The sequence below is a fragment of the Ochotona princeps genome, chromosome 17 (genome assembly GCF_030435755.1).
Source record: "Ochotona princeps isolate mOchPri1 chromosome 17, mOchPri1.hap1, whole genome shotgun sequence".
In the NCBI taxonomy this organism is placed as follows: Eukaryota; Metazoa; Chordata; class Mammalia; order Lagomorpha; family Ochotonidae; genus Ochotona; species Ochotona princeps.
The window spans coordinates 24,403,694-24,426,753 of record NC_080848.1 but is presented as its reverse complement, the minus strand read 5'-3'; the positions used below and the strand labels follow the sequence as shown (position 1 = coordinate 24,426,753).

The window sequence follows — 23,060 nt, the reverse complement described above, 5'->3', positions numbered from 1 at the left end:
TATTTGGTGATAACTTAACTCACTAATATATTCAGTGATATACTTATTCAGAATAACCCAGGGAAATTTCACAATAACCAGGCTGGGGAAAAGTACTAGCAGGCTCCTAAATCTGTAACTTTCTGTTCAAACGTTCTTCTAAAACTACATTGAGGATTTGCAAAGGACCACTACCACCACGTAGTGGTAGAGAGAGAGAAAAGAGAAGAAAGATATACACTCATCTACTGGTTCACTACTCAAGTGCCCACAACAGCTGAGTCCAGAAACTCCATCTAGGTCTGTGACATGGATGGCAAGGACCCAGGTACCCGGGCCTTCACCTGCTGGGTGGCACATGTGCAGCCAATTGGTAATCTGATATGGGATGTGAGTAGCTTAAGATCCTGCTACAATGTCTGCCCAACATGAGGATTTAACCCACTAGTCAAAACATCAAATGCTTTTACATGCCCGGCAATAACTAGATGGGCATCCTGTGAGACAGCAGAGCACACGTACATGGAGACAGCTGCTACTCAGTCCCAGCCCACTGCTCATGAAAAATGGACTACCAATGAAGAATTTTTAATTTTAAGTACCCTAGTTTTTTAACTGTTTGCAATTAAAAAAAATACCTATTTTGTTTATTTGAAAGACTATTACAGCAAGAGAAAGGGAAAACAGAGAGAGGTCTGATCCAAATGGCCATAGTGGCTGGGGTTTGGCCAGTCTAGCCAGGAACCAGGAGCTTCTTCCAAGTCTCCCATGTGGGCACAGGGTCCCAAAGACTTGGGCCATCCTTCACTGCTTTTCTAGGAAGCTGAGTCAACAGGCTAGTATCTACCTGCAAGTGCTGGCATCCCACATGGGCACAGGTTCCACAGCTGTGCACTTCTGATCCAGCTCTCTGCTTATGGCCTGGGGAAGTAGAGATGGCGCAAGTCCATGGGACCCTGCACCCAAATGGGAGACCTGGAGAAAGCTCCTGGTTCCTGGTTTCGGATCGGCTCCAGCCTGTGCGACCACATGGGGAGTGAACCAGTAGACGGAAGATATTTCTTCCTGTAGTTCCTTCTCTCTCTAAATTTGCCTTTCCATTAAAAAAAAAAAAGTAGCCAGGATTAAATTGTTTCCCATATGGGATGGCAGGCAGCAGTTTAATCAATACCACAGCATCAGCCCCCTGTTCATAATTTTAAAAATGCATGTTTTAAATTCTATACAGGTAAGTCAAACAAAACAAACTGAAAATAAGATGCAGCCTAGGCTGCCAGTTTCTAAACTGATTTCCACAGGCTTGCTTTAATCCTAACAATTTTGGGGGTACCCTTCAGTCACTTAAAGTACATTAAAACAAATCTACTTCATAAATATTGATATGTACTGACCTATATGAAAGCACAGTGCTAAAGGGATTTCAGGTTAAACAGTTTTTTCATCAATGTTTCATTGATCCATGATAATATTGCTGTCATATGTAGTGATGACTAGGAAGCTCTTCTGTAATTTTTCTCTCAGATCAGTTTCCAAATAGTTAAAACAGTCCAACAATGAGGAGGTACCTTATGTCTACAGTGAACAGGGCCCTTCTCAAGTCTATGAGGTATCCATTAATGGACATGTTGGTTCCAGTTACTTCTTAACTCACAACCACAGTGGATTTATTATTTTGGTCACAAGGCAAACAGCAGTAAGACCATCAAGAGCAACAACCACCACTGAACCTCAGTCAGTTTTAATAAGGTCATCAATTTCTGCCAAGACCTTAACAAGATTAAATGTATAACCAAGCCCCATTCATTTTGCTATCATAGGGAAAAAGACCAAAAAAATAAATTATTTTGTAAGGGACTTACTCTGTAGTGACAGCAGGAGCTAAGGGATCAAACTCCATTACCTCATAGTAATTGGGTGTCTGGGTGTCTTTCTTCGTCATTGCTTGAAGTTAAAAAAAAAGAGACCGGTAAACACACATTGTGCTTTCTGAAGTGTATACACGGCATTCTCTAATATGTAATTTCATTTTCTAATATTTAATGTAGACTTCCAGTATAACAAACTTGCAGATACAACAAAAAGACTGATGTTCTAATGAGAATCCCAACCTCAACAATCTTAGCGTTTAAAATACAGCATTCAGTTCAACACAAACGTTTTACTTTCCTAATGTCAGTAATCATGGAGTCAGGTCTGAAGTGACTACATGCAGCTTAAAAATGCGACAGCTTCTCCACATTTCTCCTACTTTCAATTACCAGTGACTCTCTAGCAGACTCATATTCTCCTAAGTTTGCTTATTATATGCAAATAATAAAGTGTCTTGTACCTGGATGATTGATGGGCAAAGACGGCGGCCTGTGGGTTGAATGTGTTGCTGTGACATTCTGTAGACTGACTGGCTGTAGCAATACTGGCGGTGAAAATTCTGTAAACTGGAGAAAATGTTAACACTTGTTCAACTGAATATTCCATATTAGGTTCTGCTTTTTTAAAAGATTTTTTATTTGTTTGAATGACATATTTTAGAAGAGAAGAGAGAGAGAGCTTCCATGTGCTAGTTTACTATGGCTGCAATTGCCAGAGCTGAACCAATCTAAGCCAGAAGCCAAGAGCCTCTTCTAGGTCTCCCATACGGGTGCAGGAGTCTGAGGACTTGGGCCATCCTCTGCTGTTTTCCCAGGCAACAAGCAGAGCTTGACTGGAAGTGGAGCTGTCGGGACATGAACTGGCGCCCATGTGCGATGCTGGTGCCACAGGGTGAAGGATTAGCTTGCTACGTAAATGCACTGGCCCCTCTGCTTTTCTAAGATTTACTTATTTATCTGAAAGGCAGAGTTACGGAAAGGGAGGAAGAAACAGAGATCTTCCATCTGCTGGTTCACTTCCTAGATGACCACAACCTCTAGGACTGGGAAAGCCCTAAGCCAGGAACCAAGAACTAGCAGGTGTCCCACAGGCATATCCTGGGCCCAAGTACTAGGGGTATCTTCTATTGCTTTTCCCAGGCCATCAACCGGGAGCTGAATTGGGAAGTGGAGCAGCCAGGTCTTGTTGAACAGGCACCCATTTGAGGCGCAGGCATCAGCTTAACCCACTATGCCACAATCCCAGCCCCTGCTTTCATCTAAAGCTTTAGATGCCTGAGCCTCCATGCAGCACTGTTCTAAGAATTATATATGCTCATATGGACAAGAACTAGTAAATCTTTGAGGTAGACATTCAGAAGTTTACTCCTTTTCTGCCTGGTTGCATTCCTATTGAATCCCATTTCCCATTTAAAATATAAAATGTTAAGAAAAGTTGCAGGGTCAACATTTGACCTAACAGTTAAGAAACCAGTCAGAAAGCCTGCCTGCTTTATCAGAGGTTTGGGTTTGACTCCTGGCTCTGTTCCTAACCCCTGTGGGAGGCAGCTGTGATGGCTCAAACATTTGGGTCTGTTACCCACATGGGAGATGTGGACTGGGTTCTTGGCTTCTGAGCATTTGGGGAGTGAACCAAACGATGGGAAGTCTGTCCTGCTTCTAGAAACTCCTGTAGGACTCAGCCAGTGAGTTGCTGGAGGAAGAGCTGTAAACACACCCACATGCTGGTTCACCAAACACTCCATGTGGAGTTACTAAAATCTTTCACTGCATTTCCTGCAGTCATCCTCTGAGTGAATGGGTAAAGCTGTTTCCTCTATGAGGTTGGGAGGAAAAAAAGTGGAAACATTAAAACAAATAACAGCTCTCAAGGTAGTGTGATGTTCAAATATTTTTCTAACAGAAGTGAGACTTTATAAAACAAAAACTTTTTTTTTTTTTTATTGGAGAGGCAGATACACAGATAGAAGGAGAGACAGAGAGAAGGATTTTCCACCCGCTGGTTCACTCCCTAAGTGACTGCAACAGTCAGAGCTGAGCTGACCCAAAGCCAGGAGCCAGGAGCTTCTCATGGGTCCACCATGTGGGTGCAGGGTCCCAAGGCTTTGACTCATCCTCTGCAGCCACAAGCAGGGAGCTGAATGGGAAGTGGAACAGCTGGAAACATGAGCACACGCCCATGGGATCCCAGTGTGTGCAAGGCAAGGACTTAAGCCACCAAGCTATTGCACTGGGCCCCCTGTCTATGTTAGAAGATGAAAAAGAAGATAAAAAGTCCAAATAAGGGCTGCAGTCAACACACTAAGAAATGCTGAGCAGATCATGAGAATCAATGATCAGGCGTTCTTTGACTTGGCCATGGTAACCTGGAGACTAGCTGCACTGCCAGGAAAGGGTCTTGACACTTACATTATCATATGTATGACTTGAGGCGAGGTTTTGGTTGGTTCTTTGGGCAAACCTAGGATAATGTGGAAAATAGCATGATTACAGGGAGAACACAAACGCAGCAAGTAATATGATTCCTGATCTAAAAACAAAACTGCAAACATAACTTAAGGATGCACTGAAGTGTTGCTTTAATGTAACAATTCCCATTTGATTTAAAGTGTCCATCATGTCATGATGGCCAAAAGCCAAAGAGCAAAGACACAAAGTACCGCTCCCTGACAGGTGGTACTAAGACCCTGGAGGGGCATGCGCAGTCATGCAGACAGTTTTCAATCTTTCCATCCGAACAGCCATCACCACCTCATTTCCTGAATGCTGAGAACTGATACAAAGGATATTGAGAAGGAAGCCACAAAGTTCTGGTAGACACCCTTGACCCTGTGTCTCTAACTGAATGTAATCATAAAAGCTGGAATTAATGCATGGATGATTATTTGAGGACTGAACAGTAAGTAATTGCAAGTAGATTAGGAAAGACCAGAAAAGCAGTACCAATGAATGGAGCTTGCCAGGTTTCACGCCTGTCCTTCCTGACCCGAATGCAGTGTAGCCTGTAACCTTCATGTGAACATCAGTGGGGACAGAGCTCCAGAAGCCCTCTGCTCACTCAAGGAGTAGGACAGGGAAATCCTAGTGCTTAAAAGGCAGAAATCCTGGCTGTTCTTCCATTCCCAACCCACTCTGTTTTCTGTCTTTATTCCCCGACCCACTGGTGACCCAAAGTAGATGCAAGGATAGAAAAAACTGGATAGTGCTGAAGAGTAATGTATCTAAAAAAATAAAGGTTGAAATGCTCCACAGTTGTAGAAAAGCATAAGCCCAGAGATTCAAGAATATCTAGGTTAAATGGTGTCCTTTCCCCGCTCACCACCCCTACCCCTTCCTAAAGATATGTGAACTTCACCATCTTTGGAAAAGGATACTTGAAAAGGGTAATTAAGTCAAGATGCTTAAGATAAGGTTATCATTGACCCTATCAGGTCAGGCCCTAAGACAAGAACAGAGCGAGATCAACAGGCACAGTGGAGGAGGCTGGGTGATGGTGGAGACAGAAAGTGGAATGATGTGGTCAGTGCTAAGGAAGCCCAGGAACACCAATGAATGCCCTGCATCTGAGAGGCAGAGAAAATGCTTCCCTAGGAACCACAGAAGGGGTGTGTGGGTCGGCTAAGTCCCAGAACCAGAGGAGAATAAACTTCTGAGGCTTTAAACCTCAGATGGTGTTTTCTGTAGAATCCACAGGAAACTACTCTACTCAGCCAACTCCAAAAGGAATAAAACCAAATAAGTCCATGCCCAGATCCTATGGTCAAAATCATAAAGAATGACAACAACAACAACAACAACAACAACAACAACAACAACAACAACAACAAAAAAGAGAGAGAGAGAAAAGAAAAATCCTTTAAACCATTCAGAGAACATAGCACATTATCAGTGGAAATCAACCACGAAAACCAATGTGAATTCCTGCATTAGGAACCACATTGGTCAGCGGAGACCAGAATAACTTTTTATTAAAACAGCTCAGAGAAAACAGGGAAACCCAGTATTCTACATTCAGGATAATAGTCTTGAGGAATGAAGATGAAACTGGGCCAAAACTAAGAGATTTTATGCATGTTAAAGAATGAGATCTATCGGATAAGAGAAGAAAATAAACAGCTACTATCTAGAATTTGATTAGAGATATTTGTTGTAATGCAAATCTGTCCCCATTACTCATTCTTCTTAGTATTACCCAGGGAGATTAGCAGGATAACAGAAAAACAAAACAGGCTCCCTTGACCTATATTACTTATCCAACAATGTCCCTGGAACCTGCCAACTTTTGAGTATTCACTTCCACTGTATGGAGTCAACAGCAGTCACCCCAGGCAATGACTACTCATTGCTTCCTCAGATTGCCAAGCACAGCCTGTCATCTCCCAACCTTTGCAGCTCCTTCCTCCTTTCCTTACACAGTTTTTTTTTTTTCCTTTTTACTTTCCACTTTATTTTTTCTCATTCTTCTCCCTGTATCTCTCCTCTTTGTCAACAGAGGAAGTGTTTACATACTAAACAGCTTTATAAAATATGTATTTTAGATATGCTGCTGAGGGAAAAATAAAAGCAGTGTTCAGAACACTGTGATGGCATGTTGAGTTTTACCCAGCAAACAAGAAAAAAAATGCATTTTTTACCTTAAGACACTTTGTAAGGATAAAGAAGAACCCACCCAATAAATGACTAGCTAGGTGAAAGAAGAAATAGGAAACAGAAGAAGGCAGGTCAGCAAGTGCGGATGAGATAAAAATTGTCCATTTTTTCATATTAGCTTGATATCTAAATCATGGCCATGCATGGACTATTACTTTAAAAAAAATCAGCTTTACCATAGGCAAATCCACCTTTTATTTTTTTCCTCAACTCACTCCATCCTTCCTCCCCTGAACTTAGTTATAACCACTCTTTTTTCATTTCCTTCTATAACCTTCCTATATTGCTTTATGTATTTAGAGGCAACTGTTAATATACATTCTTATTTTCCACTTTCTTGCATTCATGCAATACAAGCTACCCACACTATTTTAAACCTTTCTTTCTTACTCATCAACAAACACATTATTGATTGTCCTTCACATAAAAAGTCTACTTGTGCACCAACGGCCAGTCATACATTGTATAGATGCTGAATTACCAGACCAACTGATGGATACTACCGTCATTGCTGTCCACTTGCAATTGCCTTAAATGTCCAAAAGAATAATTGCATGAACATGTAATTTTGTATAAATCCATGAAATTTTGTACAAATTTCTAGGTGAAGTTCCAAGCTTACTGGGCTAAGCATTTATAATTTTAATAGAGATGGCCGCTTGTTCCTCTTAAGATTGGCATGACTCTGTGATAAGATTGTCTTTTCATAGCTCACAAAGAATGTTATCAAACAATGTGACTTCTGTCAATTGGAGAAGGAAACACACACACATCTTACGGTTTAATTTCTCTACAAAGTTGGTCATTATGGTATATGTTAATGAGTCATTAACATTTTTTCTTGGGTGAATTCTCAGGTCAGATTTGCTACTCAATGGCTACGTAATCTTGGGCAAGCTCTGCTTTCCTATGCCTCAATCTTCTCTCCTCTGCAACACGAGCAACAACAGCATCAACCCAATACCTTTTGTCAAGATTATATAAAATATGCAAAAACACCTTAGTAGAGTAGTTATCAGTTGCTATATAATTGATGTGGCCACTTGACAAGAATTCTGAACCTTATTTTCCTTCTTCCTTTGTTGTATTTCTCCCACGTCCCTACCTCCCATTGCCATTCAAAGTAATTTACTGAAAGCTTATTATGTGCAAAGGGCTCGATGAAGTGTTATACAAACAGCATTCCCGAATGTTTGACAAAAATCCCAGAAGATACTCTTTGAAGAAAGAAATGGAGAGCCTCAGTCATGTGATTACTAGGGAGGAGAGCGTAAGTTCCGTCTCAGGTCTCACTGACTCGTCTGGCTCTGCTTTCTTCTGGTAAGTACATCAAGTATTCTTAAATACGTGGAACTGAACATCGCAGTATTAGTGGTGCGTGCTACCGACATACTTACATGGGTATTTCTGTATTTTCAAAGGCTGGCAGATTTACCTCTGGAGGAAGGCTAGGTTTCAAGTTGTTTGTTGCAACAGGATTTATAAAGTTGAGACCTAGGACACAAAATGAACTTGATGAGATTGAACACATTTTTGAGTCTGCTGTTAGGCTAGATATTTAACACAAAGCAAGCAAAAAAGCCATATTGAAGAGATGAATTTTGATATTTCTAACACCATAAATGAGATTTCTTCCAAAGGGAATTTAACACTATCACTTCCAGCAATGAGGGAGAAAATAAAAGCCATTTCTTGTATACGGCATTCTTTAGGGTATTCTAAAACACCAAGCTGACTCACAATGGAAGGATTTTACATGTCTGTCCTGCCCAGCAGAAGGCTGAACACAGTTCTATCCTCATCTAAATAAAAGCTATTAACTTTCCATTATCTCAAATGAAATAGTGCTAAGAGAATATAAATTTCTCCCCTCTAAAAATTCCTAACAAATTCTCCAATGCAGCTGAGTCCACGCATCTCCCTGGCTTACATAGTTAGTCACTACTTTAGAAACTGGGAATTTGGCTGAAAAAAAAATCATAAATGCCATATGATATTTTACTCTGGAAACACCAGATCAAAGAGATAATGAGAGAAAAACAAATTAGTATCAGTTCTGTTAGACTGATATTTCACTGTTTTCTACTATCCTTATTTTGTAATTTACTAGTAGTTTCTTAGGAATAAGAACAGTAGAAGGTAACAGGAAAAACTGGCAAGATAGGTAGTACCTAATCAGCACAGCATTTTTAATGATTTCAGTTACCATTATAGCAAGCCTTTAGCACAACCATGGGTTCCCGTTTATAATGTAAGAAGGTCTCAGTAGTTGGGAGGGTAAGGGGGACTTGAACTTGGACTGTGCTGACTCTAAGGGTGGTGTTTTTCCCCCCTTACATTTCACCTCTATGTGGATCACACCTTTGAAAATCCTCAGTATCATTACCTGCATCACATATTCCCTCACCTGATGCTGTGTAATGCAGCACAAAAAAACAAAACAAAACAAAACAAAAAACAGAGATAAGAGTGCATTGATTCAGAACAGATTTAGGTATTGACTGCCAAACCCAATACCTCTACAAAGCAATGCAGCTGAATTCCTGAAGCTCTGTGTCAGTGGGAAGAGTTTCAAGCATCTACCACCACAGAGATAGCCATTCCTGCACCTGATTCAACCCAGCCATTTACTAACAAGGAATTATATCGCCTGATATGATTTACTCTGATCAAACTACGTCAGTCCTTCTCAGATGGCATTTAATCATAAGACCAAGGAGGAAGGCTTCACTTCAAGTTCTTCTGCTGCTCTGAAAAGGTCCAAGTGCTTATTTACTTAAGTCTGAGAGCTGAGCATTCACAGAGTTGAGTTCTCCCAGAGGGGCCCTGGGCATGGGGGGACTGGGACTGAGGTCCAGGAGGTCACAAGATGGGGCGGAAGGCTCGCTGGCAGGCTGAGAACAGAACACACAAGAACATCATTCAGAAAACACGAGTTGCAGAGTTGACCATGGCTTTCTTACTACTTTGTAGAAGGGAGGATCGCAGTAGGGTGCGTTTTAAGCAAGAATTCTTCATTCAACAGGCAACAATAAAATGAATCTCATCTCACCTATCTGGGTTCCTTACATAAGCTTCCTATGATTCAATAAAAACTTAATAGTGTTACATGCTATGGCAGATATTCTTGATCACCAAACCACTCTAAAGTGTCAACACATGTGTCTCGTTGTTAAGAACTAGCCTTGCGGGCCCAGCGGCGTGGCCTAGCAGCTAAAGTGCTCGCCTTAAACGTGCCTGGGATCCCATATGGGTGCTGGTTCTAATCCTGGCAGCCCTGCTTCCCATCCAGCTCCCTGCTTGTGGCCTGGGAAAGCAGTCAAGGGCGGCCCAAAGCTTTGGGACCCTGCACCCACATGGGAGAACCCAGAAGAGGTTCCTGGTTCCTGGCTTCAGATCAGCACGGCACCGGCCGTTGCGGCTCACTTGGGGAGTGAATCATTGGACGGAAGATCTTCCTCTCTGCCTCTCCTCCTCTCTGTATATCTGACTTTGTAATAAAAAAAAAAAAAAAAAGAATTAGCCTTGCTGCTTATGTATGTAGTATGGACACACTGTAATATTTGAACATATGGTAATATGCCATTTCTAATCACTTACATTGGTGGCTTCCTCCCAGTTATTATTTTGCTCCAAAATCCTTTGTTGGTTTCGAGTGAACCTGTTCGAATTAGCAAAATGCAACTATTAAAAAAAAAGACATGAAAATGCCACAAAAAAAAGTTAAGGATGGAAACAATTAACTGCATCCTCAGTAAGTTGATAGTAAAATACTTCTAATAATTTCCTCCAATTTATAGAGAAAACATATTCTTAAAGAAGAGTATACGAACCATTTTTTTAAGAATTAGTACTAATCTCATCACCCAAAAGTTATGAACTCTATTGACATTAAGATGTACTTTAAGTGTTTCTTTGGTAAATGAATCTATTTTAAGACTTATAGATGACACAACGCTTTACATAAATCCATTTCCTAATTTCATTATGTTTTATTTTCTAGCAACAAAGAAATATTTACTTTGTGAATCCACAACATCTTTAAACATTTTTCTTATTCTCAAACACTTAATCTGCTTTCCATTTTGCCATTATAATTTCATATAAAAATTTAAATACGGGCCCGGCGGCGTGGCCTAGCGGCTAAAGTCCTCGCCTTGAACGCCCCAGGATCCCACATGGGCACCGGTTCTAATCCTGGCAGCTCTACTTCCCATCCAGCTCCCTGCTTGTGGCCTGGGAAAGCAGTCGAGGACGGCCCAAAGCTTTGGGACCCTGCACCCGCGTGGGAGGTTCCTGGTTCCGGGCATCGGATTGGCACAGCACCGGCCCGTTGCAGCTCACTTGGGGAGTGAAACATCGGATGGAAGATCTTCCTCTCTGTCTCTCCTCCTCTCTGTATATCTGACTTTGTAATAAAATAAATAAATCTTTTTAAAAAAAATCTCATCCTTCTCTTAAAAAAAAATTAAATACATATAAAGTATCTTCATTGTTTATCTTCCTTCCTTTAAAAAAAAAAGCAATTGCAAAGGCAGAGGTACAGAGAGAAGGAGAAGCAAAGATCTGCTATCTCCTGGTTCACTCCCCAAAGGACCACAACAGCCAGGGCAGAATCAGGACAAAGCCAGGCGGCAGCATCTTCTTCCAAGTCTCCGAGGCGGGTGCCAGGGCCCATGGCCTTGGGTCATCTTTTGCTGCTTTGTTAGCAGAACTGGATTATAAATGGAGCAGCCAGGGCTCAGTGTGATAGTCTAGTGGTTAAATCCTCACATTGCATCCGCTGGGATCCCAAATGGGCGTCAGTTCTTATCCTGGCTACTTCACTTCCCATCCAGCTCCCTGCCTGTGGCCTGAGAAAGCAGTCAACGACAGTCCAAAGCCTTGGGACCCTGTACCCACGTGGGAGATCCATAAGAAGTTCCAGGCTCCTTGCTTAGGATAGGTTTAGCTCTGGCCATTGTGGCCACTTGCAGAGTGAACCAGTGGACAGATCTTTCTCACTGTCTCTCTTTCTCTCTGTAGATCTGCCTTTCCAATTAAAAAAAATAATAAAAATATATCTTAAAAAAGAAGAAGAATTGGAACAGCCAGCACATTAACTAGCACCCATAGGGGATGCTGATGTTACAGGCAGTGGTTTAATTTGCTGTGCCACAACACCGGCCTGTATCTTCATTCTTTTAAGATTTTTGACACTTTTAAAATATTGACCTCTTACCACTTTAATTTTACATCACCTATGTACTGAAGGTAAATGAAGAAGCATTAAATAACCGGGAAAACAGAAGACTGAGTTTTAAGCATTAGCATTGCTACCAAGTAGCTACATAACCATGGGTATGAATGATTCCCTGAACTTCAAGTCTACCTCCTAAAGAAGAGTAACATCCGAACCATTTCCTCAGGAAGTTTTGTTGGGGCAACAACATGCTTTGGAAGGTAAGTAGATAACATACAATTATTGCATAAAATGGATGACTGTGGGAATGCTTTGAAAGCTGAGAGTCGTGTCAGAAACCACGTGGATCATGATACACACTGACTCTATAACCTTAAACCTAAAGTCCAAATCCTTTACTGAATCTGAGCATGCATCCGTCTTAAGGATTCTCACAAAACTCAGGTCTTTGATTCCATCTCCTTATAGCACAGGCTTCTTATGTGTCAAAACAGTTATGTTCTGGGCATGAACAATGTTCCCAAAGCCTGGAACTGAAAACAAATCTCAATGTCTTTACTTTCACTACTTTCTTGATGCTACAAGTGAAGACTTAGGGGGATGATAGAACAGGGGGATAAATTTTACAAGTGGAGTGGATGTGAATATTTTGGTACCAGAGGCTGACTGTGACAGGCAGAATAATGACCCCTCTAAAGATACCTGCCTGCTAGGGAACAGAATCAGTCATTGTGTCAGTTTCCATGGTAAAGAGGGAACTAACAGTTGGAAAAAAAGTGAAGTTTGTTGGTGCATGCATCTTCAGGGGGCAGTTCTTTTAAATCCTACAGATCGGTGCAATGCAGCCATAAATGTCCTTAACACCAAGAGGGATGGAAGGAGAAGCAAGCGTGATGTACTGCATGCTTTGGAAGATGGAAGAAATGGGTCATGAGCCAAGGCAAATGGGCCATCTCTAGAAATGCAAATGTTAGTTCAAATCTCCTCTAGAGGTCCCAGAAAGAAATTCAACACTATAGATACTTTGAATTTTTGTTAAAAAAGACATCTTTATTTCTAGAGGAGGAGAGAAAGAGAGGAAGATCTTCCATCTGATGATTCACTCCCCAAGCGGCCACAATGGATAGAGCTGAACCAATTCAAAGCCAGGAGCTAGGAGCTTCCGCCGGGTCTCCCACACGGGTGCAGAGTCCCAAGGCTTTGGGCTGTCCTCTACTGCTTTCCCAGGTCACAAGCAGGGAGCTGGATGGGAAGTGGAGCTGCCAGGATTAGAAACAGTGCCCATATAGGATCCTGGCACATTCAAGGTGAGGACTTTAGCTGCTAGGCTACCGCGCTGGGCCCAAAACTTTGAATTTTAACCAGTGTTACCCACATCTGACTCTTGACTTACAGAACTTAATTTGGCATCTTAAAATAATGAATTTGTGCTGCCTTAATTCCCGGTCTCTGGTGATTTGCTACAGCAGCCACAGAAGCATGCAACACCAGACTAGTATCTCAGCTGGGAGCAAGGTAAGTGTTTCAGTCACATGACATCCCTGTCCTCACTTTGGCACACGTGTTCCAAGTGGAATCCACATCCCCACCTCAGAGGTAGCCTTGAGGCAGAGGCCTTATGGTTTGTAATACAAATTCTCCAAAACAAAAATCTGAAGACAGCACTAAACTGGAAATTATGTTTAAAATTTCCTCTAGATATTTCTGTGATTACAAAGCTATGTACCAAAGAAAATACACAACAAGGTCTGTGAGTTCATTCGGAAGTTTCTGGATACTGGGCTCATGTAGTGAAGAAAAAAAGTATCATTTCATAGCCACTGGTTTTTCCTGTCTGGTTCTCCTCTTTCATTCAGAATCAATAGGGGGGAAAAGTCAACAAATCAAAAAAATTAATGAAATATTAATGGGTGTCAATTTGCCATCACGCTACCGATGGTTTTCTATACATTAACTTTTTTAATTCTTAAAAAAGCAAGCAAACTCCCCAAACAGTCACCTTCAAACAAGTATGATTTTTTGACACATAGGAAAAATGCCCAAGGCTTTAAAAAATGTCATTCTGTTTATCCCAAATCATATTATACTTGAATTGAGGCCCGTGTGTTTCACTGTTGCCAGAACGCATTCATCCTTTGTCAATTGCTTTAAAAATACATCCACTACGCAATGCTTCAACATTCCAAATAACTCAACAAAAACAGTACATATAAGCCATGTGATCTGGGGCTAGTGTTGCAGTGTAGGGGATTAAGACCACCAACTACAACACTGGCATCACATAGGGGCGCTGGTCTGTGTCCTGGCTGCTCCACTTCTGATCCAGTTTCCACCTAATGGCCTAGGAGAGCAGTGGAGGATGGCACTGGTTACTGCATCGGAGACCTGGATGAAGCTTTTGGCTCCTGCTGTACTCTCTCTATGGAACATACCAGTACATGGAAAGATGTTCTCTTTCTCTCTCTCTCTTCTCTCCAGAAGATGCAAGGGGATCCATCTCTCCCTATTTCTCTGTAACTGACTTTCAAACAAATAGATCTTAGAGATGTGACCTTAACTGAAAGGAATGCCTCTGGAATTTAGTAACAACCACAGAAAGGAAAATGGTCCCATCCAAAAGACCAATACCACTCACACTGAGAAAAAAAAAGTACTCAGAAAAAGAGTTCCTTAGCTGGTGTTCTAATAAGAATGCTGAATAATAATAAATTAGCGCAGAGGAAGCGATGAGGAGGGCACACTATTTGCTTACCTTTCATATCCAAGAATGGCATTATTCAAATCCTCATTCACTTGAATGAGCTCAGCAGTTACATCTTCATTTTCCACCACCACAAGAAGGTCCATGATCCTCTCCTGCATCTCTCGACTTGTCTTATAAAGTTTCTGACAAAGAAGGAAGAGAAGTTCTTTTTCCATGCAGAGAATATTCTATAAAAACAAATGACTCGGCCCGGCGGCATGGCCTAGCGGCTAAAGTCCTCGCCTTGAACGCCCCGGGATCCCATATGGGCGCCGGTTCTTATCCTGGCGGCTCCACTTCCCATCCGGCTCCCTGCTTGTGGCCTGGGAAAGCAGTTGAGGACGGCCCAATGCATTGGGACACTGCGCCCACGTGGGAGACCCAGAAGAGGTTCCAGGTTCCCGGCTTCAGATCGGCGCGCATCGGCCCGTTGCGGCTCACTTGGGGAGTGAATCATCGGATGGAGGATCTTCCTCTCTGTCTCTCCTCCTCTGTGTATATCTGGCTGTAATAAAATGAATAAATCTTTAAAAAAAAAAAAAAAACAAATGACTCTGCCTACACCTTTGACTCTGCCTACACCCGCTCTCCTACAGAAAATCAAAAAAGTACCCTTATGTAACCATAAGCATATAAAGTCTAAAATATTTTCCTCTAAAAACCAAAATGGGTGTAGTGAAGATAATACTGCACAGGCCAAGTTAGGATGAATCAGAAATCAGAAGTGCTATACGAGAATTCCAGATGAATCACTTATTAGCCATACTGCTGGAGGAACTCATTTCTTGTTTTCTAAACCCGTTTTCCCAACAAACAACAAAAACTATACCACTTTCCACATTTACCCCAAGGTTACATTAAAATCCAATGAGATGTGTATACTAAGGATGTCTGTAGACCATAAACATAAAATGTTATTTTCAGTTTAAGTTTTATTGAAAGAACTTAAAATATATTTACAGGGGTCTAATTTTAATTCCCGTTATAGTGTATAAAGTATTTAAACATCTCCCCTTGTTTAATTAGGCAACTGTCTAGGATACTTTATACCTAGGCAAGTGTTACACTGCTGGGAGAAAAGCGGTCAGTAACTGGTGGACATTCTTAACCTGCATACTGTCAAATTTGTGTTAACTACACTAGTGTGCCAGCATAGTTCATTTTTTCTTCTTCTTCTTTTCTTTTTTCAAAGACTTGTGACAAGGGGAAGGCAGGGAACTCCTGGCTGGGACATGCCACTCAGGCCCTCAGAGTTGGAGCAGGGGGTGCTGCAGATTATCCAAGCAAGGGGATTAGGGGATGCATCGGACTGGGAGCAGCTGAGGGCATGCTTGATTGTGGAGAAATAACCTCTGTAGGATTGCAGTGCCCAGTGGTTTATGGAGGTTGGGTGTGGTGACAGGATGAACTAGGTTGGTCCACAGAACTCACCTGATAGGAACCCACTTGACACCTGCTGAGAGCTGGGACTAGGAGGAGTCTGAGAGGGGCCAGGCTGCAGCACCCACCAGCACATGCAAAGGCTGGGACTAAGGGCAGACCATACCAATTAGGGTCGCTGCGCCCACTGGCATGCATGGGATCTGGGGCTGGAAGCAGGCCTCGTAGGGGAACAGCCCTGCTAAGCTGCAGCTCCCGCTGGGGAGCACCACAGCCAGTTCTGCACACAGAACAGGCCAGGCAGGGCTTACAGCATTACTCAGGATTTGTGTGGGCCAGATCTGGGGACAGGCCTGGCTTGGCTGGGCTGCAACACCCACTAATATGCACAAGAGACAGAACAGGGTGTGGGCCACTTCTGCAACAGGGTGTGGGCTAAGCTGCAACACCTGCCAATGAGAGCTGCCTACAGGAATGCCAAACCTGCCAGCACATTTAAGACTCAGGGCTGGGAACAGGCCTGGTAAGGAAACCTTAGAGACTTCTGCTGGGCTGTAGCTCCCACTGGTGAGTGCAGGAGCCAGGGCTGTGAGTATCCAGGCTCCAGCACCTACTGCCATGTATGTGGACTGGGTCTAGGGGGTGCCAAACTGTCTAGGTTCCAGCACCTGCTGGTGTTTTTAAGAGTCAGGATGCATGAAGGACAGCCAAGCTAAGCCATGGCTCCCACTAGACCTCGTGAAAATTGGCTCAGGAGGCAGGCCAGGCTGGATTAGGCTACTCATTAGTGAAGCCAGAACGGGTGCAGACCCATCGGGCTAGGAGTTAAGTGCCAGGACTGGTGGCTGGCCATGTCAGTCTGGGCAGCAGCACCTGCTGGCACATGCAAGATTTTTTGCTGGGTGTGGGCCAGGTAGGGAAACAGGAAACTTCCCTGTTCGGCTGTAGTACTCACTATTATCATGAGAATCGGGACTGGAGGCAGACCAAACTAGGCTGGGCTATAGCACCTTTGGCATACATATGGGCCAGGTCTGTGGGCAAGTCAGACAGGGTCAGTCCACAGTACACTCTGCCATAAGAACCAGGACAGGGTGCAGGTCAGGCCCAGTTGGACTGCAATACCTGCCAGATCATATGAGGGCTGTTGCTGGGAGTGGGGCAGGCAGGGATGAGCCAGGCTATAGCACCTGATGCTGAAAGACAAGACTATGGGCGGGACAAGCTCAGAATGGGGTACAGTACCTGCTGGCATGTGCAAGACCCAGAGCTGGGAGAGGGCCTTGTAAGGGAATCTCCAGGACTCTCTTGCTAGGGCGCCGCACCCTCTGGCACACATAGCGCCAGAATGAGTGTGGGCCAACTGGACTGGGGTGCAGCACCTGATGGCAAATGCCAGAACTGGATGTGAGTCACATCAAGCTTGACTGCAGTACTTCCTGGCAGGGGCAAGCTCCAAGGAGCACGCCTGACAGGGGAACTGTGAGCTTGCTAGGCTGTACCTTCTGCTGGTGAGCATGAGAGCCAGGGCTGGGGTCAGGGGGGCAGGCTGGACAAGGAGGCACACCTGACAGCTTACATGAGGGCTTGACTTAGGGGCAGATGGGCTGAGTTAGCCCATACCACCCACTGGTGTACACGAGAAACAGATGGGATGCAGGACAGACTGGCTAGGCCTCAACACTTGGAGGCACTAGAGTTGGAGGTGGGCCTGGTGGAGCTTATGGGGGTCACTTAACTATGCTATGGCACATGCTGGTATGCATGAGGACTGAGTCTGTGGTGGGCTCGCTGGGCTGGGCTGTAGCACCCATCGGTTTGCATGAAATATGGGGTTGGGGCAGAATTGACCAGTCAGCTGCATTCACCAGTATCTGACCCTACACTGTCTGGTGCACACAAGAGTCATCCAGGTGAGGTTTCATGGGGAATTCCCCAACCGGACTGTTAGACTCAGACCCTAGCCAGAGAGAAAAATCAAAGGATGTGTTTTCCAACATTGGAGTACATGTACCAGGACTGGGCCTCCTCAGTTGCCGATGTCTATGTGGTAGACAGCATGCCCACATGCACATGGGAGATCTGAAGGCCAGCTCATCTAGGCCAGGAAGGAACATCAACTACCTTGTCAGAGGACGGAAGGCAGAACAGGTTGGACAATTCTCTTGGCCAAGCTTTGCAACATATTTCTGGGTCTGTGGATGCACTAAGGCAGATTCTGTCAACCAACAGACCTTGAAAAATATTCTCAAACCTGCAGCAATAAAACCAACAACTTCTTGGAACTATCAGAACCACTCAGGCAACACCCTCAGAAAACTCTTCATCAGGATCTCTAACGGGTCATCAAAGGACTGTCCCCTAACCCAGGTACTAATGTAGTTTGACAGCAAGGAGCAGCTCCCTGTACCTCCTCCCCTTTGGACACAGGAGAAAAAGATGGAAACATTTGTTGCATCTACCTTCCTCCATACCAGAACTTCCCCACCCTGATCAGAGGCCCCACACTGGCATGCTTCCCTCTCAATTATATAAACAATACTAAAAAGAAAAGACAAAAAAAAAAAAAACAAAGAAAAATAGTAATAGAACATTAACATCAGGCGAAAACAAAAGGATGTTTCTCCTTTCAAAATGAATGAGGCAACCTTTCTTAAATACACTATTACATTATCTGACTTTTTCCCCTCAAGAAAAAAAGACCTGTTGAAAAATGTATGCTTCAAGCAATCACTTAGAAACTCAATCTATTACAAGGTTCCCGACAGGAAATCACTAACTAAATAAATCGCACTATTATGAGCTGACATTTAGAGTCAGGGGTAAAAGACCATACCTCCCCAGAATTATAAATATTCAGAAGACAACAGGAAATACAAGACACGAGGTAGACAGATAAGTGAGACTTTGGGCTTCTCTATCTGAAATATACAGCCAGAAAATCTGTTCTATGTGCTAACGACACACTCACTATTAGCAATGGTATAGTACAGAAGCCCAGAAATGTTCAGTAGTCCAGATAGTAACTAGTGTTTGTTCTGTAGGTCATCTAGTCTACCTTGCAACCATTGAATTCTGTTACCTATGAATGTAACTCTAGAAAATATGTAAATAAGTGTGGCCAAGGTCTATTAAAGGCAGTTAGCAGGCTAGATATGGCTCAATTATGCTTTTCAATACAATGCAGACCACAGGTGTCTCCACTTTAACATTCAGTATGGGATTTAGAGAGCGGAGGCTAAGAAGTAACTTGAATTTTACTTTGTTTCATGTATAACACAAGGCTAACAACTGTTGTATAAGGTTGTTATAAGAACAGGAAACAGCACAACTGAGATCCCATGGTGTATACAGTGAGTAAGCAACTGTTTTGCTGAGAAGGTGTCATTGGAAGTTCAAAAAGACAGGCTATGAAATCCTCTAAAATTAGCACTATTAACCAGGACCCATAATCATGCAAAAGAAAGAACTAATGGCATTTGATACAACACCCATGATGAATGAGAACTCTCCTTTTGTTTTGGCTTTAGAGGATACGCAGAAATTGTTCCTCTGTTGCCAGAGCAAGGTTAAGATCAAAGAGATACAACGGTTGTTAGATGCCTGTACAGAATTGTAGAAATTAATCTGAAACGAATTTGCAGCCTACATCAATGGCACGGGGTCCATGAAGACCCTCCTCTTGCCCTTTCAAGAGACAGATGGAAGAAAATCATCAAAAGAACCCCTCATCCCTCAGCAGGTTTGCAGAGCAGACTGTAAAAAGCTTCTTCAAAAGCCAGCCCACTCTGATCTTTGCAACTGATGTCTGTCTCAGAGGAGGGCTGCACCACCTGGGAACAGCATAGATCAAGCACCACGGACTAAAAGGATGGGTCAGAGTTCCCCATCATAGCCACTAGCAAGGGCTGTGGCTATGGTGAGCCAAGCCTAAACACAGAATAACAGCAGCTGGTGCACACAGCCATCACAGAGTCCCTGCCATTGCCTGCTTTCATAGCACACACAGCAAAGGCAGGCTTCTCAGTTGACGTGAAATGTCTACTCCATTCAAAAGGTGTTGGGGCAAAGCAAAAACATTAACTCAGAGCTTCCTCTTCTCGCAGGGAGGCCGCTCCTTTTCCCTGACAAATCACCCAGCAATTAAGGAAGAAGACTCCTTTGTCACTTTCAGCTCCAACCTTAGTCATGCAACACTCACAAACACAGGGCAAAACAATGAAAAGAAAAACACTTGAACATCTTCACTGAGAAAGTAAAAACTGGGAAAAAAAAATGTGCTTGGAAGCTTTTCTGGAATTAACATTTTTGTGGCAACTGCCTTATCATCAGGCCAGAACACTTTCCCCTTCTCTTCCTGTGGAGTTCTTACACAGACTGCAAGAAACCAAGAAAAGATATCTGCCTAAAATAAAACTGCCCCATCACTCTAATACAGAGCATTTCACAGTTTTACTTGTACAATCTCTGGTTCCTTAACACAGACTTCAGTTGAATGATGGATTTGTTTTCAACATAATCCTGAAGGTCATTAACTTATCAGAACCCTTCTGACTCTTCTCCCAACTAAACTCAGTCAACACTTCATTTCTCTGGTGCCTCTGTCTTCAGTAATTCCTTTTGTCCAATGGAATTCACTCTTCAACAAAGAACAGAGCTAATCAGCACACATTTGGTGTACTCATTCAGGGTGCAAAGCATGCTCTAAGTATGCATGGGCTTGAGAAGTACTGGGATGCATTTCAAAATATGTGTTGGGCCTGGCATGATAGTCTAGCGAATAAAGCCCTCGCCTTGAACGTGCCAGGATCCCATATGGGTGCCGGTTCTAATCCCGACAGCCCTTCTTCCCTTTCAGCTCCCTGTTTATGGCCTGGGAAAGCAGCTGAGGATGGCTCAAAGCCTTGGGACCCTGCACCCGAATGGGAGACCTAGAAGAAGCTCCTGGCTCCTGGCATTGGATTGGCTCAGCTCCAGCCATTGCGGCCATTTGGGGAGTGAATCGTTAGACGGAGGATCTTCCTCTCTGTCTCTCCCTCCTTCTGTATATCTACCTTTCCAATTAAAAAATAATGTTCATGCCTTCGTGTTGCTTCCACACTCTGTTAAAAGCTAGTACATGCTGACATGAAACTACAACAGTTTAGCCATTTCTACTAGAGATTCAGTCCTAGGTCTAAACCAAGTGGGATACCAGAAAGCACGTAAGTTCAGGAGACGGAGGCTGTCTCTTCTAGCTCATCCCTTGCTATTGGGAGGGACATCATCCCCTTTCTGAACATGGAGCCTCGCCCGTAAAAGGAAGGAAGATGGTGGGATGAATGCCACTGAGAGTCCCTTCCACTCTGAACAGCTTGTGAATTTCTGAATGACAAACACAATAAAGGTGGTCAGGGCAGGGCAACTTTTCCTAAAACATTTACTTTTACTGTGCTATCCTGGGATGGGGCGGGGGAAGATGCAAGAAAGATACAGGAGCCAATGAAGTAGCTCAATAGGCTAATCCTCCGCTTTCCAGTATTGGCATCCTATAAAGACATCAGTTCCAGTCCCAGCTGCTGCACTTCCGATCCAGCTCCATGTGTTTTGGCCTGGGAAAACAGTGGACTATGATCCAAGCCTTGGGCCCCTTCATCCATGTCAGAGACCTGAGAGGCTCCTACTTGAGATGTTGTGCCCACTTAGGGGGTAAATCAGCAGCTGGAAGATTCTCTCTCTCATTCTGTGAGTCTGACTTTCAAATAAAAATAAGCAAATTAAATCAATAAATCTAAAAAAAAAAAAAACTACAGTAGGAAGTACTAAGGAAAGGATGCTCTTCAAAAGAGCAAGGACAAGCAAACAATGCAGAGAGAGAAAACACAGGAACTACGTGTCCTCATATTTCTCATTCCTATTGCCAGAGCAGACGCCTCTAACTCATCACAACACTCCTTAGGCTGCAAGCAGCCTCAGAACCCACACACTAAACTACAGCAAAACAAGTTCAATCCCCACTCCCAAAGAAGTCTGAAGTCCACAAGCAACACAGTAGTGGAGAAGGGGCTTACCATACAAAATGGTTTCACTGCTAAGAGTCGGTCACAGGGCAAGAGCCCTGGTAATTAATAGGATTTGGGATCCCACTGTTCATGGGGAACCGCAAGAACACAGAAGGGTTTCAGATGGATGGAAATAGGGGACTAGGTTCCAAATAAACAGCATAGGCAGACAAGAAAAAAAAGAGGCTCCATGGACACTGATTGGTTTTAATCTTAACGAATAGTGTGATAAGACTGTGGTCGTCGGCAAAGGACATGTGCCAAAAGCTGAGCAAGTTTTTGAGTGGGGGTTTTTCCTACAAGCTAGAGATCTTTCTGTTGCCCTTTAGATCCAATGACTACACTTCCTGTTCCTTCTGTCTTGGTTCAGGCAACAGGACATGTTGGCAAAGGACAAGGAAATGAAGGTCTGAGTTTATTCCCTCGACTCCTTCCACCAGAGGGACTGCCCTCTCTGGACATGACTCTTTCCTCTGGATTCTGTCTCTCAGCTTGCTGCCCCCTCCTCTGACGACAATCCTGACTCCTGCAGAAGTCTGGAGGGGTGCCTGAAGTTATAGGAGGACAGCCAGGCAAGATGCGGCGTTACCTGGTTAGAGGCTGGGGGTGGTCAGGTCCTAACTGATCTAAATGGTTCAGACGAGCATATGATAATGTGCAAAGCAAAGATTTATTTTGGTATTCCCCAGTCTGTTGGTTTCATTTTCAGAATCTTAAATCAGATAAGCTCCTTCTTTCTCTCCACAGATTTCTTCACATCATTTTAGATCAGTTGCGGAGCAGTCATTTAGACTTGAAAATTCAAATACTTATCCATACTATCTCCTCATATCAGATGCCTGTTACTAATAAAAAGTAGAGCAAGAAAAAGAGTTGTACCTTCAACAGTCTCTGAAAGCAAGTTGATCTAATGGCAGAACCCATGCAACTTGAACTGATCATGAGAAGTATGCTAATGTTGATATATAACCCAAGTCTCTTTATAATTCAAGCCAACAGTCAGCCTTATGTGCCAACATTAAAATAGCAAACAACAAATTAGCATTATCCTTGCAAAACGCAACCAGACATCTGTACTTAAACATTTCAAGACAAAAAGACATCTCAATGTTGATGGAATAAAATGTAAAACTAGATTCACATATTGAAACAGAATGTTTAGTGTACATTTTTTATTGCAGAACTGTTTGCCACAGACGGATGGGAACACAAGAGAG

General features: G+C 43.2%; 1 protein-coding gene across 2 annotated transcripts in view; it reads right to left on the bottom strand.

Annotated features, from left to right (window-relative positions):
• Positions 1-23,060, bottom strand: part of TOM1L1 (target of myb1 like 1 membrane trafficking protein) — a 43,154-nt gene that overhangs the window by 3,107 nt on the left and 16,987 nt on the right. For both annotated transcript variants that reach the window (XM_058675273.1, XM_004591008.4), the window contains exons 8-14: positions 14,432-14,565; positions 10,098-10,158; positions 9,274-9,391; positions 7,895-7,991; positions 4,257-4,308; positions 2,309-2,414; positions 1,839-1,920 (exon numbers count right to left, since the gene is read on the bottom strand). In XM_058675273.1, the coding sequence (XP_058531256.1) occupies positions 1,839-1,920; positions 2,309-2,414; positions 4,257-4,308; positions 7,895-7,991; positions 9,274-9,391; positions 10,098-10,158; positions 14,432-14,565 (650 nt within the window). The remainder of the gene's footprint in view (positions 1-1,838; positions 1,921-2,308; positions 2,415-4,256; positions 4,309-7,894; positions 7,992-9,273; positions 9,392-10,097; positions 10,159-14,431; positions 14,566-23,060) is intronic.